The sequence below is a fragment of the Colletotrichum graminicola genome (genome assembly GCF_000149035.1).
Source record: "Colletotrichum graminicola M1.001 genomic scaffold supercont1.13, whole genome shotgun sequence".
In the NCBI taxonomy this organism is placed as follows: domain Eukaryota; kingdom Fungi; phylum Ascomycota; class Sordariomycetes; order Glomerellales; family Glomerellaceae; genus Colletotrichum; species Colletotrichum graminicola.
The window spans coordinates 941,354-955,968 of record NW_007361017.1 but is presented as its reverse complement, the minus strand read 5'-3'; the positions used below and the strand labels follow the sequence as shown (position 1 = coordinate 955,968).

Sequence of the window (14,615 nt, the reverse complement as noted above, 5' to 3'; positions counted from 1 at the left end):
CTACTTCTAGCCACCTTGAACCAGAATGGTGTTATATGCGCTTAGTTGAGAGATGCGTTGTCTTAAGAACTACTCTGACGCATGAGCTTCTAAGAATCATTTTCCACTGAGGTAACGTTTAATAGGTTCCAGCGTCGAATAGCGCACTGGTAGAAGCCTGTCGATGAGTGCGAAACCGTGAGTTTGGGGCTGCATAGCCCCACGGGCTCCGAGAAAACGTTTGACCTAAATGCGATAAACGGTCTTGACGAGCACACGACTACCGAGGCCCAGTTGCTATCTAATGTTGTACGAGTGAACTCATGTGCCAGATCATTTGCCTGGGCGACGATTAAACCTAAGGCCCTCCTCGACACCCGCCTCCGCACCGCTTGGCTCTACGCCCTGTACCTCGCCCCGGACAACGCCACGCTACTGTCGCGTCTATACGTCCGCCCCGCCTCGAGAAACCCGCTCGTCCGCCTGGCCCTGGCGCACCAGGTCCGCTCCGCCGCCGAGGCCGAGGTTCTCAAGTCCACGCGCGCCGCCGCCGTCGACCCGGGAGGGTCTACGCCGACGCGCGTGCGCCTTCGAGGCACTTCGCGCGCTGCTCGACGAGAACGGCGGCAGCGGCGGCAGCGGCGGCGGCAGGGAGGGGCGGTGGTTCTTTGGCTGCCAAGAGCCGACACTCTTCGACGCCTCCGTGTTCGCCTACACGCACCTGCTGCTCGACGGAGACCTCGGCTGGGCCGACCGCACCCTGTCCGACATCCTGGCCGGCTTCCCCGGCCTGGTGAGGCACCGCGAGAGGCTGCTGGAGAGGTGTTTCCCCAACGACGACGACGAAGGGGTCCTCGTGTAAGAGGAGGACCCGGGGAAGAGACGGCGCCGGCCAAACTGGCCGAGAGCGGAAGATTGGGAAAGGAGGAGAGAGGACGTCAGTGAGGGCGACCTTGTATGATACCTAAAGAACAAACCCTCCCCTCGGGTCTGTGTGGGGGACAGTAGCAGACCGAGTGACCGAGCGGTGCTAGCATGCCGACACCACATCGTATAGATTTCTTTCTGCCCGTGCGAACGAACGGCTTGCTACCTTTCTACCAAAATCCCCAAGTAGTTGAGGGCAGCCATAGAAAGCAACCGGAAATGAGTCAGCACTGCATATATATGCAGGATAGTCATTGATAACATCTTTATTTGTGCAGCGGCGTCAGACGCCCCGAGCGAGACCTATGTAGACTACCCCCAATCGCCTACCACATCGCCCAATGCAAACCCCCTCCTCAAAAGCCGACTGTAAAGTTACCGTTTCCACTCCAAGACTAAGCCTGACGCCGATGATATGATGGTAAGAAAACAAAATAAAACACGAAATGAGGGGAATAAGGATGGTCTGAAGATGCGTTGAGGCTTCACATAGCCGCCGGACCCTCTAGAAAGGCTGCGACTTCGGTATGTCTTCGATGACGTCCTGTAAAGAGACAAAAGCGCCTGGTCCGCCATTCTCCCGCAGGTCATCCAGCAGCACGCTCGTCTGGGCATAAATCTTTTCGAGAGCTGCACGAGAGGATTTGCCCAATGACACTGCACACGATTAGTTGCTGCTCTGGCTGTGGCTTTCCGTTGTGGGACTTACGAAGAATCGCCGAGTTAAGCTCCTCTGCAACTGCCAGACGACCTTTCCTGTCGAGCAGATGGGCAACGTCTTTCTCCCTCAGCGGGTTTGCGTACGCAAGAAGCGCATAAATGTCCGCCAAGTGCTTTGTGACCTCTCGCCTGGGATCGTCCTTGAACTCGGCATGAAGCTCCTGCCCGTATTGCAGGGTCGCCATTTCGAGTTCGTTGATATCGAGAGAGGTCTCGGCAGAGTCTTCCGTGTCCGTCTGGTCCCAAGCACCATTCTCAGTACCGTTGGCGTCAAGGTCCATTGCCTGGGCGCCAACATCGCCGCCGTGGCCATTGCTCTTCTTCGCCTCTGACGCCACCCTCATTTCGGCAGCGGTCCGGACCATCTCGATAAACTTGCGGCACCGTAGCCGGAAGTATACCTGCTCATTATCTTTGAGAACTTGAGGGTAAAATGCGTTGGTGTGCTTAAGTGCTCTGTCAATATCGCCCTCGAGTACAGCTCTTCGGATCCCTTGTAGTCATTAGCGAGGTCCGGGCTTGCACGTCTATGCAGAACTCACGTTGGCGCTTATTGGCATGCTCGTCATCCTTAACATTGATGCCCTCGATGGGAGCATTCGGATCGAGGCACAGTGCCTTCTTCTCGGCATTAATTTCTTCTGCAAATGCTCTTGCCGTCTCGACATAACCATCGTGCTGAAGAAATTGCAGAACCTGACTGGTGGTTAGTCTAATATTCAATGCGAGCGGGCCAGCACGAAACTGTACTTACAAGCGCTTGAACCAAACCGGTCTCATTCATCGCTGGCGCCAGACTCGCTGAGCTTGTCCGCGAGATCTCCCGTTGGATGCGCTCCCTTTCTGTCTGCAAACGCTCCGTCAGTTATTTCCGTCATAGTCTCTATCATCCAATCTGCGCCGTGACGCTTCTACAGCATCCAAGAACTGAGTTTTGGTGACTTGGAATACGGCCAATGTAGATATACCGCCCTTCACAAACACATCGGAGAGCAGTATCATTGGAAAGGCCGTGGGGAAGAGCAACCAGGCAGTCCAAGCGGGTGTCCGGGTTGGATGAGATGCACGAAAGAACGGAATGAGAATCAAAAACTCACCGTCATCATGCCATCAATGTCGAAGACGAAGGGGGTCTGGCCAAAGTTTACACGGACGTGCTCTCCAGACTTCTTCAACCCCACTGTTGGGTACAGGCTTCCCGATTTTCCGACTTCGCGAAAGGCAGTGCCTAAAAGGTGGCCATTCTTTGTGAAGAAAGCATTGCCAGTCCGGAAGTTGACGCCACAGCCGATAATATCAGACGCGGTGAAGGAGGGGCCGTAAGTCTTTCCGCCGCTCTGGCCCGCATAGCAGTGGCCGTCGTCACTGTGATAGCCCCAAGAATCTGTTTCCCAACCGGGGGGTCTTGAAAGTCCCACGTTCTTGCCAGAGAATCCGATACCAATGGTCATGCTATGAAATAGATTAGAGCCTGGACGCTTCAGGCATGACCTGGACACTTACTCATCCCGCTTCCCCGACAACACCTGAACCTCAAAGTAGTAGATGCCGCACTGCGGGGGCATGGGGTTGTCGGCACGTATGCAGAAAGCCTCGTGGTCACGCTCCGTCTGACCCCTCGGCCCGATGTATCTGACCTCGAGGCCGTCGGACATGATATCCAGAGCACCGTACTTGTCGGAACTGTTCCACCTCGTGGGTAACGGGGCGAACGTTTCGTCTTCCTCGAAAGCGGGGGGCTTCTCGATGACATCGTAGTTCACTCCCCGGTGGGCACCCGGCTTGCTGTGAAGACTGACGCTACTTGCGCTCGTAGACAGGTTCGCGCCGGCCTGTGCCTGGGCTGCCTGGGACTCCTTCTGCGCCCGTACCTTTGCCCAGTGTGCTTCCTCCAGCCGCTGAACATGTGCCGATCCCGCCAGATACGATGGGACGAAGAAGCCGCTCCCACTTGCGCTGCTAGAGCCCGCAGGTTCACCCAGCGGGTTTGCCATGAACATATCAAAGGCCCTCGAAAAGGAGGGGAGCTGGAAACCACTCAACGGCCTCGCGGACGCGCCACTCAAGCCGGCGCCGTTCCTGTCCGTGTCCATGTCGTCGCTCCTGCTCGGGTTGTAGTAGGCCGAGGCCGGCTCGAAGGTGATATCGTCGGAGCTGTTGAGGATGTGGGAGATAACCGAGGTCCGGCCGGGATGTGAGAGGTAGGGCGGGTTATAGTTCGGTGGCGCTCCCGAGACGACTGAAGCGTAGGAGAAACGGCGGGGGGGAAGACCAGAGGTTCCCGAGGGCGAGTTTGGATCGGTATAATGTGCAGAACCATGGAACGGGTTCGTCATGGTGAGGGGTCGAGATTCGTGAAGGGGTCGACGTGCTCGGTGCACCTATGGCACCTTGTACGTAACGGGAGCTTCGCAAAGCCCCGAGAAGCTACAGTGGGAGCTTCTCAGGATTGTTGCTTGAGCAACCACCGTGTCTCGCTTCTTTTGTGTCCAAGTTGGAATTTCGGACAGGCCGTCAAGGGTCGTTGAGTGCAGCGGGCAATGGGCGTGGAAATGGCGTGCTGGAAACGAAGGTTCGCGTCGAGTCACACTATTACGATGGGCGTGTGGCTGGTCTAACGGATTAATCCGGGTCGTTAAGGTTCGTTTGGCTCTAAAAAAAAACGACTGGCTGCAACGGCACAGAAGAGACGACGTCGAGTATGCTAGAATGGGGCGCCGGACAGCTCGTTTATCATGATACCGGAGTGATGACAGGTCGAAAGATGGGGGTTGGATGAGGTCAGGTCGAGTGCTATGGCTTTGTGGAGAACGGGGGGGGGGGGGGGGGGGGGGGGGGGGTCGGTACAAAGTATACCGGCAAGGTACGGACGGGGTGCAGGCAAGGTAAGGTAGGTAGGTTAGGTATCCGTAGTATGGGGGGGGTTTTAGGTATGTAGAGGGGACGGAGACCTGTCAAGGTAAGGAAAGGGTGAGGAGCATGAGGTGGTGGACGGAGCGTTACATCCATGCGAAAGTCACAGTGCAGTGACGGAAGTGAGGTTCAGCGCGCGGACAAATAATAGATGGTTGTGACTTGCTGGGATTCGCTAGGCTTGGCTTATCCCGAGCGAGTCCGCCGTCCTTCTCGTTGCTAGACGCTGCTAAACAATCACGAGAGCAGGTCATTGTTAGAGGCTAATCAGTCAGTTGAGGCGCCAAACGGGGTGGCCAGTCACAACAGGCGTATGCCCGCAACGCCGCCCTCCCTAGGTAGGTAAGTAAGTAATCGTACGGGATTGACACACGGTGCTATCGATGGCTAGACTTGTCTACCCACTGTCCCCTGCCTTTCATGGGGGGATGGGTGGGTGTTGGCTTGTCTTGGAGTCGAAACACCAGCACGAGGAGCCATCTATCCTACAACGTAACAGGAGCATTACCAGCTTGTCCTGTGGGGATTGAAATTAGTCTCTTTGACACCCCTTCGAGACTAGCCACTTCTTTTCATATTTTTTTGGTTGATGAACAAAGAGCAGCCCACGAGCAGCCTCCCATCGAGTGAGACGCCGACTGCTGCGCGATTCTCAAAGGAAAGAGGTATGGCGAAACGCTGTCGTCATGCACCATGTCCACACTGTATGTACACTATGCTGCGGCTGCTGCTGCTGCTGCTGCTGCTGCTGTTGCAGCTGTTGTTGCAGCGGAACGAGCGGCCGAGAAACCTGGCTTGATTAGATGGATACTTAGGTAAGCGGTCCAAGCCCGACATACTTATGTAATATCACTCACGTGATCTATCCCAACCACCAACGTCGCTTTTCTCGGCATCCTCCATCGCAAGGAGTCAAACAGGCTGGATGGGGGAATCACGAAAGGGGGGACCAATGCTTTTTCCCCTGCCCCCCCTCTTTCGCACACTTTACCGGTGCTGGGTTCCCACTTGTCTGCGGTCAGCGATGAATTGTACCAGCAACCGCACGTAGCGCCTCCAATTGTTCCTTTCTTCCCATGAGCACCATCATCTCGGGTTGTCGATGCAGTCGAACAAATAAAACACATAACGAGGTCCTGCGGCGCGGTCTGGACTGCACTACCAGTCGCCCGTGGTCAATGCAGGCGATCTGCAAACTCAACCTGCGGCACCACTCCCCCCTAGATTGCCAGACTAACCTCACTGATGGCACATTAATTTCATGATTCGTCTCTGATTCGGAAGGGGTTTCCAATATCCGAGGGTCTCGGCACAACACCAACCGATTACATTTGCTCGAATCAAATCAACTCACAACTGCATCGCACCCACCCTCAGTTGCTACACAGATTTGGGACGTGAGAATAACATCAACTGTATGGTCAGTCGGGATTCCTTCATGCTTGCGCCAACGCTGTAATATACACTTTGTGCCTCCATTCCGGGCAAATGCCGCTCTACCCTTGGCAGCTTCCATGCTGAACCTAATACCGTGTGCCCGTAACGCCGGCGGACTGCTGCCGCGTGAGAAGCTCCCCCCTTCAAAAAAGACTGGCTGCAGACGCGACTCGTGCCTTTCTGAAATGCTGTCTGTCCGAGACCCCATTGCCCTTAAATCCTCAAAACTCCAAGCTGTTGTGTACACGTGTGGTATAGACCACCTTCGACACCTGTCCATGGCATGAAACAAACAAAATCGCGAGCATCCGGGCGTCTATGACGCGGCAGTAATAGCCATCGGTCCCGGCGAGCTCGCCGGGACACTGCCCTGTGCGCTCCGCATCTCAACGTCGACGCCGCTGTTGGCGGCACTGTTGGCGTCGCTCTTGATCTGGCCGTTCTCCTTATTCTCCTTGGTGCTGCTGTCGACGGAAGCTGCAGCAGAGTCTCCGGTGCTGGACTCGGGCGCGGTCTTGGGCGGCGCGACCCATCGAGGGACTTCCCAGACGATGCCCGTGAAGCTCTTGAGCGTGAAGCCACCCTTTGCCCACTTGCGACAAGGCTTGCCAGATCGGTCGAGAGCGCGAAGACCGGCGTTAATGGCACCTTGGTTCGCCTTGGGCCCCAGCTTGTGTCCACCGGGGCCACCGCGAGCATTCGGATCGATTGTGCCATCCTCACTGTAAGGGGGAAAGAGGTTAGCATGAATCGGTATGATGAAGTAGTGAGTGGGAACATACAGTCGCGCCTTCTTCTTGGGACCCGGCTTGCCTCGAACCTTGGGCTGGCCATCGGGACCGAGTCCGTTGATAGCGCTAGAGCCACGCTTGGTGCCCTTCTTCTTGACTCCCTCCATGGGAGGGCCCATTGACGTAGGCGCGGGGGTGCCGTCACCAGCAGGCGTGCCAGGGTTCGAGTCCGATGCAGTTTCTCCGTTGGTGGCAATGGGCGCAGGCAATGTCGTTGACGTGGCGGGAGAGTCCTGGGATTCTTGGGTTTCCTTGGTTCCATTTGTCTCATCAACGTCCATCTTGACGGGCGAATCTTCCTTGGGGGAGTCGGGTTCGAGGATCTTCTTCAACTTGTCGGCACTGACGGTCAGGGTGACGACGAGAAGATCGGCCTTGCCCCCGTTGGACTTGCGTCGGCTGACAGATGCGGTAGAAGCCATTTCGATGTATTGGCGGCCGTTTGATGAATATGATGGATGTGGGTTAAGCGTGTTAGAGCAAAGATGAAGGAGGGCGAAAGATCGATGGGGAGGAGGTGGAAAGCTCAAGGGGGAGTGTTGGCTTTGTCGTAGGCAGCTGCTTTGATGGATGGGGTGGCGGTTGAGCCAGTCATCCAACGAGCCACGGGTGATGGATATGATCTGGTGGGTAATGGGTTGGTTGGGTGGGCGGTGCGTTGCCGCTGGTGTTGCGATTGCGGTTGCGGCTGTGGCTAGTTGGGTGAGCGGTGCGGTGCGGTGCTGTGCGGTGCGGTGCGGTCTGGTCTGTCTGTATCGTCTAGCAGATTATTTCGCGTTGGCGACTCGTACAGCCGACGGCGAGGTGATGATGGCGTGGGTTGGCGATGGGTGGAATGGGAGGGTGGATGGGAAGACGAGATGGGGAGGAGAGAGAATTTTTATTTTATGGGGGAGTCCATCTGGTAAGTTTGGCGGCGTCTCATTTTCGAAGAGAGCGCCAAACCAGGCGGCGTGACATCTCATGCTGGGTTGGGTGCGGTGCTGGGTGCGTGGTGCTGGGCTCTCGCTCAAGAATTGACCTCCAGCTTTCGCTTCTCTCGCGCACCTGCCCTCCCACCACGGGCAGTTGTGGGTAAGCAAGTAAGAGACCAATAAGATGGGGAGGGTCCGTGACCGCCGACCGGAAAGGGATGGCCGCACGCTTCCAGACTTCAGAAGCTGAGGTAGGTACAGAGGTACATCCGATCCTTCCTTCCTCCTCAAAGCCAGATGATACGTACCGCTGTACGGATATCCTCCGCCTCTCTCGTCAACAGGGTCATGATTTGAATGCCTCCATCTCACTGCATCTTGGACCTTGGCCAGCCTCTGGCCTCGGCAGAAACTGGGAATAGGAAGCTCTGTAATAACACCACGCACTGTACACCACACACACTTTATTTTTGCCCCCTTTTCGTTATACTGTCTGTACCTTTGCTTCTTCTCGTCCGAAGCCTCCTCCTCCTCCCCTCCCCTTTCCCCCCCCTCTGCTCTCTACAATCCCTTCCCAAGCCCTGGTCTTGTCTTTGCTTCACTTTCGTTCGCGTCGTTGTCTGGTGCCTCAGGCTGGTGGTGGTCATCGTGTATCCGCACCGCACCCTTCCACTCAAATCGTCTGGTCTGCTTGTCAAGGCGAGGGCGAAACACTTTCAGCACCTCGCGACATGGCCCAGCTGCCACTTACCAATTCAAGCATGGCTTGACTCGAAAAAATGGCGATAACACGCTATCTTGCTCTCTCCACAACACCTCCCGGAACACCGGACGATGATCCTTGGCCCTTTCAGACTTTGTACGGAGCATTGCGAATGATTTCCCTCAGGGGCCACGCATCTGCAACCTGGTACGGCACACAATGCACAAACTGGATTACAGCATTCCGCACCCTCGGTGGTGCATGTTCTTTGAGCGATGCACCTGTACCAAGGTAATTGCCCATCGTGAAGAAACCGATATATCCCTTGGCTATCGGCCGTCGAGATGGCTGATGTCGATGCACCCCGCGAGGAGACCGTCCGGGTGGGAACAACGCGTTGGACACTGAACGAGGATCAAGGGGTCAGCAAACAAGTCTCAAACTCACATACCCAGACAACCTTGGTCTACGCTTGGCTGGTGCACTCCAGCACTTTGTCCAGGGCGGCGCAGAACTCTGAATTGGTGATGGCGACCTGCAGGTTTCCGACTCAGCCTGGAATCCCCTTGGATCCCTCCTTGATTTACGAACTCTACGTACCCGAAGCCCTCGCCTGTCTTCAGGCCACTTCATATGTTACCGCCCCAACTGCTTCATGAAACTAAAAGACGGGCCGTCAGCCCTCAGTCAACCTGTTGCGACAACGTCACTGTCAAAAAGTACCGCCTCGGGACCAAACACGAGGAGAACGGCAGGCGGGTTAGATCGTGAAGAATGATGCCCAGCCGAACTTGACTCGCAGCATACTGCAACGACCCTCTCAGCTGTGATGCGGACAAGACCGAGACACCAGCGCAATTTGCCTGCTTCATTTCGATATGCGAAAGGGGCTGCTTCTCTGAATAATTACGATCCACCCAAGGGAGACTTCACAGCTACGTGTCCAAATCTTTGCTTACTATTGCACCTTCCAGAAACCCACATATGATTGAAAATGAAGGCAGTCATCATTATTTGCACCAACAGCGCCAGCCTACTGGCGACCCAGAGATGGACACCCTATCATGTAGAAATGGGGCGGCGAAGACTTGCTGCATACATCTGCCACGGTCATACTCCCTGTCAGATGGATACAAGAAAAAAAAGCTTTCGACCCGAACGCCAATCTCACCTGACAAGAGCCAATCGTACTTCCAAAGTTCAGACATCCTAGCCTAACACCAATAACAAAGAGACTAAAGTGGCGCAAGCCTAGATGGAGATGAGTTCAGTACTCAGCAATGGCGAACCCACCTCTGTAGTCACCTGGTTCCCATGGAAGACGCGAAGAAGACCATGGCTTTCAATTTAACAGCATCCCATGCCAGTCCATCGTCGTTGCACCATCACGAAGCGAGACTGGACGCCACCGTCGCCATGACCGATCTTTTGCCAATTATGCCCAGGGATAGCGGACTTTTTGCTTGCTTGCCAATCCCAACCGGAGAAGAACCATCACCTCTAGCATTTATGAAGAAAACTACCGACGGCGAACATCCACACAGCCCACCAGTTATCCTTGTTTCAATACAATGGTGACCACGAGCGACATTCACCATCAGAGCATCCCATCGAATTGGCGTTTGGTCCGTTACCCGACCGCATCTCGGGGATAATCTATGTCTATCATGTATCCCTAGCGTTCACGGTTGATCAACCATTGCCGCGACCTGTACCAACGAAGACTCGTACTGTCGTCATTTTAAAGCCAAACTTCGTTGTGCTACCCCGAAACTACCTCATCCTGCACGGCTCTATTGTCAGGAGATACTTCCGTGAATTGCGTCGTCACCTTTACCCTTGACTCTTGTGTGTCACGCTTCGTGCTTTATCACCCGAGCCACTATCCCAGCAACAACAGCAGCAGCAGCAGCCGTAATCACCGAGGGCAAGGCAAATGTCTTCCGCCAACACGCTTACGAGGCCCCGAAGGCAATCAAGCAGCGCAGTTATTGGATACTATTTCATGGGAAGACAGGTGTTGACAGTTTCAACAACGGCCCACAGTTGATCTGCCATTGACCGAGGGACGGTGCTCCGCGAGGAATGTGGCCACATCATCACTCATTGACGGGTCACTGGAATGCGTTACCATTGTTATGCTGCTGGCAACGCCACACAAACTATATCATGAGCTCGAGAAGTCTCGGTGCTGCCGGATCTGATGGTTGAACCATCTCTTACTCACCAAAGATTCCAAAATGCATTACATTAACAAGATTCTTCACTTCTGCGTCGCTCTTCATGTCGTCTTTCAGGGCGCGTCCGGTGCGATCCTCCGCGGACGGACTAGCGATGCTGATTCGGTTCAGGTTCCACCAAGCAACCTCGATTCATTCACTTCAGCTGCCGAGGACCTCGACAATCAGCTAGACAGTTTTCTGAGGAAGTGGGGTGGTGGCCATCGCAAACCCGACATTGTTGAAATTGCGAACATGGCGAAGAGGCAAGCCGGCGGTATCCAGATCGCCTCGGAGGACCTCCAGGACCTTCTGAGGCTTATTCAGTCTATCGAGCGGCAGCTTTCGGCAATCATTGCGTCCGGAGGCAGTTCGGCGAGTGGAACTGTTGTGTCGTCGCCTGTATCCAACACGGTCAGCAACACGGTCAGCAACACGGTCAGCAACACGGTCAGCAACACAGGCCCGGTCAGTTCGCCGCCAGCGCCGTCAAACGAGCAGTTGACCGACACTGGAACCAACCCAGCCGTCACCAGTGTAAGTGCTCCTACCCCCAGCCCCTTTCTGACAACCAGTGGTGCAGGCAATAGTGAATCCCTTACCACGGCATATGCAACATCAGTTATGACTACTACGCGATGCAAAACAACAGTCACTCGAACTTACACTACATATGTGTATGAGGATGGTCCCTCAGCGGCGCCCCGAGCCGTTCGGGCTGTTGTCGAGGGCGACGACGAGATCGGTGGTCCAGACCCCAGCCCAACGCAGGATCTTGAGCAAGACGACGACTGGGAGCCTTGGGTCGAGTTTGACGGAACGACGGGTGACGAGGACGGCTCCGATGTTGGATTCACTACACGCGACACCTGGACCTCCTTGGGAGTGTCGCGTCGTGCTCCCGGAGGTGTTTCCTCCCACGCCGAAGCCCTCTTCGCTCGTGACGAAGAAAGCCCTTGAGAGTCAACTTCTGGCTCAGGTGAGTTTCTTGTCTTGCATGCGAGAAACCATCTTGCTCATGATTCGGCAGTGCATTTTTTCATGGCTTGAAATTTGACGAAGAACAAGAATGGACAACGACAGATTACGATGAAAGATTTCCATGAACCATTTTTACGATACTTGAGACGATCATTTGACGCAAGGAGTGTACAAGGAGAACATGGAGGCTGCTGTCTCTTTTTCCGGCGATACACAAGGGAAATTACAGTTCATGTGCTGCATCTTCAACAGGTGGGCACTACAACTGGCCTTATCACAGAGCACTCATTAATTGCACACTGAATTTTCTTATCGGCCTAACAATTGTCTTGCCTAAGTATGTGTGAAACCTGTCAGCGTCTCAAACCATTTAGGCCGGGTCCGTGTTCCCAGAGGCCGGAACGGTTCCGGCCACGCCGGCAATTATCGGTAGAAAAGCGGGGCCAGTGAAGTTCATTACTCGACCACAGAACCACAAAACTCGGACAACGCAGCGCCTCGTAATTGCCGGGAAAAAACTTTGTCTATGTTGTTTTCAGCGTCTTTAAAAGAAGAAGTATTACAGGTGGTCATATGGGGTCTGCGATGGGGCGCACCTGGGATGCGGGAGCCTGTGAGGTGCAGAGCAATGCCGCTTATCACGGTCGACGAGCGGATGCAAGGGCTTGGCCGGCAAGAAGGGGGGAGCGAACCCTTGGTCATGGTTGCCCAGATACGCCCGTGTGACCAGGAAGATTAGGATGATATGACAAACAGAAATGGGATGGGCACGGCGGGCGACGAACGGGGTGCTTTGTGTCATGCTCCGTGGCCGGAGTGAATAGTGCGCCCCCTCACTTGAGGCCGGAATCGATTCCGGCCACGAAGTATATACACGACGCCGAGTGGCGTCAAGTCAGCCATTCGAACTTTCACTCGCATCCAACCAGCGTCTGCAACTTAAAAGCACTCTCTGGGCTTTGAATCACACTATTCAGCAATTTTTTGCGATTTTCCCCCATCTTTTTACACAGGCATATCACTTATACGCACTTGGCTGAGTCGTGTTAGTCAACTTAGACGACTTTGAACCCAACCCCTAAGCCCATTCTTCCATCATATACACAAAACAGGAGCAACACACCACCGTACACCCATAACCCACCACTGCAACCCGCACACTTCTCCCACTTACTTCACCCCCGCGCGTTCACTTACCCCGGGTCTTCTTTCACAATGGGATCAATCGACTCCACCCCCTTCCCTGTCCTCGATGACCCCCGTCCCGAGGACAACTCCCTCCCGGCCTTCATGGTCTCCACCACCCGCGGCTTCCTTCCCCGTGCGGACCCTATTGCCGTCCTTCCTTCCGAGTTCGCCCCGCTCGAGGACATACTCTCCCGCATGCCCGTCAAGAAGCTTGACGGCACGCCGGGCCTACTGGCCTCATCCAAGCTGGGCGAGACGGTCGACGCCGAGTTCCCCGACCTGACCCATGCCATCGACCAATACAAGGACAACCTGCCTGTAAGCCTAGATGCACAAGCGCACTATCCGTTTTACACCCTCTGACCGTGGGAACAGTTGATGAACGCCCTGTACCGCGACTACTCGTTCCTCGCGTCCGCATACCTGCTCGAGCCCTGCCATGAGCGCTTCGTCAGGGGCGAGGGGTACGGCCTCGCAAGGGATCGTCTGCCCAGGAACATCTCAATGCCTATCGCCCGCTGCGCTGAGCTGTAAGCCCACACTCTCCTATTTCTGCCCCCCCCCCCCCCCACATCCCTTATCTTGCCCTTCGCAATCACTAACAAACACGAAGCACCGGCTTCAAGCCGTGGATGGAGTACGCCGGATCCTACGCCCTCTACAACTACCGTCTCGAGGATCCTTCCAAGGGCCTGGAGTACTCCAACGTCCGCCTCATCCGCGCCTTCGAGAAGGGCCTCGACCCGACCTCGTCCGAGGCCGGCTTCGTCCTCGTCCACATCGCCATGGTGAAGCACACCGGCGGCTTGGTCAAGGGCACGATGGACGCGCTCCGCTCATCCGCCTCCCCCGGCTCGCCCCTGGACCGCGCCGTCCTCAACCGCGGCCTGTCCGAGGTGCTCGCCGCCCTCCGCACCATCAACAACACCATGGAGACCATGTGGGACAAGTCGCGGCCGCAGAGCTACACCAGCTTCCGCACCTTCATCTTCGGCATCACCAGCCAGAGCATGTTCCCCAACGGCGTCGTCTACGAGGGCGTCAACGGCGACGAGCCCATGTCCTTCCGCGGCGAGTCCGGCGCCAACGACTCCATCGTGCCCCTTATGGACAACCTCCTCCAGGTGCCCATGCCCGACACGCCCCTTACCGAGATCCTCAAGGACTTCAGGTCCTACCGCCCCAGCAACCACCGCCAGTTCCTGATGCACGTCAAGGACCGCTCGCTCGAGGTCGGCCTCAAGGACGCCGCGCTCGCCACGAAGCTGTCGGCCGACGGCCTCACCGAGAGCGAGCGGGAGGCCGTCCGCGAGTCCCGCCGCCTGTGGCTCCTCATCCTGCACCAGGTCCGCGACTTCCGCTGGCGCCACTGGTGCTTCGCGCGCGAGTACATCCTCAAGCGCACATCCCACCCGACGGCCACCGGCGGCAGCCCCATCGTCACCTGGCTGCCAAACCAACTCGAGGCCATCCTCGTCGAGATGGAGGGCCTGTACGAGGCCGTCGGCGGCGGGGACAAGGGAGACTGGGACCTCGGCGAGGAGCTGCGGAATGTCATGGACTTGGTGTCGAGGCAGAAGCACACGCTGCGGAAGGAGGTGGCCAAGTACTGCGCCGAGCGCGGCGTCAATACGGCCACATCTTCCTCGTAGACAAAGGAGCTGCGGGCGCTGGTTATTATCGGGAAAGGTGCGGTGTGTGTGTGTGTGTGTGTGTGTCATAGAGCGAGTCTCATGCAGATAACGTATTCAAGCAAGTCTATCAACCCAACCAGTCCATCATCGCCCGTGCGCTGCTGCTCCATCATGTATGTAACCGTACACAGCGGGCGCGCTAAGGGACG

The 14,615-nt window shown here is 55.9% G+C and overlaps 5 protein-coding genes across 5 annotated transcripts in view; 3 read left to right on the top strand and 2 right to left on the bottom strand.

Moving 5' to 3' along the window:
• GLRG_04335 (uncharacterized protein) overlaps nucleotides 1-841 on the top strand; it is a gene marked incomplete at both ends in the record, with an annotated part of 1,307 nt that extends 466 nt beyond the window's left edge. Inside the window, 2 exons of the mRNA XM_008095020.1 lie at nucleotides 154-561; nucleotides 599-841. Coding sequence (XP_008093211.1) covers nucleotides 154-561; nucleotides 599-841 — 651 coding nt within the window. The remainder of the gene's footprint in view (nucleotides 1-153; nucleotides 562-598) is intronic.
• A 570-nt stretch (nucleotides 842-1,411) lies between these two features.
• On the bottom strand, nucleotides 1,412-3,962 carry GLRG_04334 (SPRY domain-containing protein; the record flags this gene model as incomplete). Its single annotated transcript, XM_008095019.1, has 6 exons — nucleotides 1,412-1,563; nucleotides 1,616-2,119; nucleotides 2,169-2,322; nucleotides 2,381-2,473; nucleotides 2,724-3,078; nucleotides 3,130-3,962. The coding sequence occupies 6 exons, from the start codon at nucleotides 3,960-3,962 to the stop codon at nucleotides 1,412-1,414; spliced, it is 2,091 nt and encodes a 696-aa protein (XP_008093210.1).
• A 2,330-nt stretch (nucleotides 3,963-6,292) lies between these two features.
• GLRG_04333 (uncharacterized protein) lies at nucleotides 6,293-7,189 on the bottom strand (the record flags this gene model as incomplete). The annotated part of the gene is made up of 2 exons (XM_008095018.1): nucleotides 6,293-6,698; nucleotides 6,759-7,189. The coding sequence occupies 2 exons, from the start codon at nucleotides 7,187-7,189 to the stop codon at nucleotides 6,293-6,295; spliced, it is 837 nt and encodes a 278-aa protein (XP_008093209.1).
• A 3,435-nt stretch (nucleotides 7,190-10,624) lies between these two features.
• GLRG_04332 (uncharacterized protein) lies at nucleotides 10,625-11,563 on the top strand (the record flags this gene model as incomplete). The annotated part of the gene is made up of 1 exon (XM_008095017.1): nucleotides 10,625-11,563. One exon carries the CDS (start codon nucleotides 10,625-10,627, stop codon nucleotides 11,561-11,563), a length of 939 nt encoding a protein of 312 aa, XP_008093208.1.
• Nucleotides 11,564-12,799: 1,236 nt separating this feature from the next.
• GLRG_04331 (indoleamine 2,3-dioxygenase) lies at nucleotides 12,800-14,424 on the top strand (the record flags this gene model as incomplete). Its single annotated transcript, XM_008095016.1, has 3 exons — nucleotides 12,800-13,090; nucleotides 13,148-13,302; nucleotides 13,386-14,424. The coding sequence occupies 3 exons, from the start codon at nucleotides 12,800-12,802 to the stop codon at nucleotides 14,422-14,424; spliced, it is 1,485 nt and encodes a 494-aa protein (XP_008093207.1).
• Between the last annotated feature and the right edge of the window lie 191 nt (nucleotides 14,425-14,615).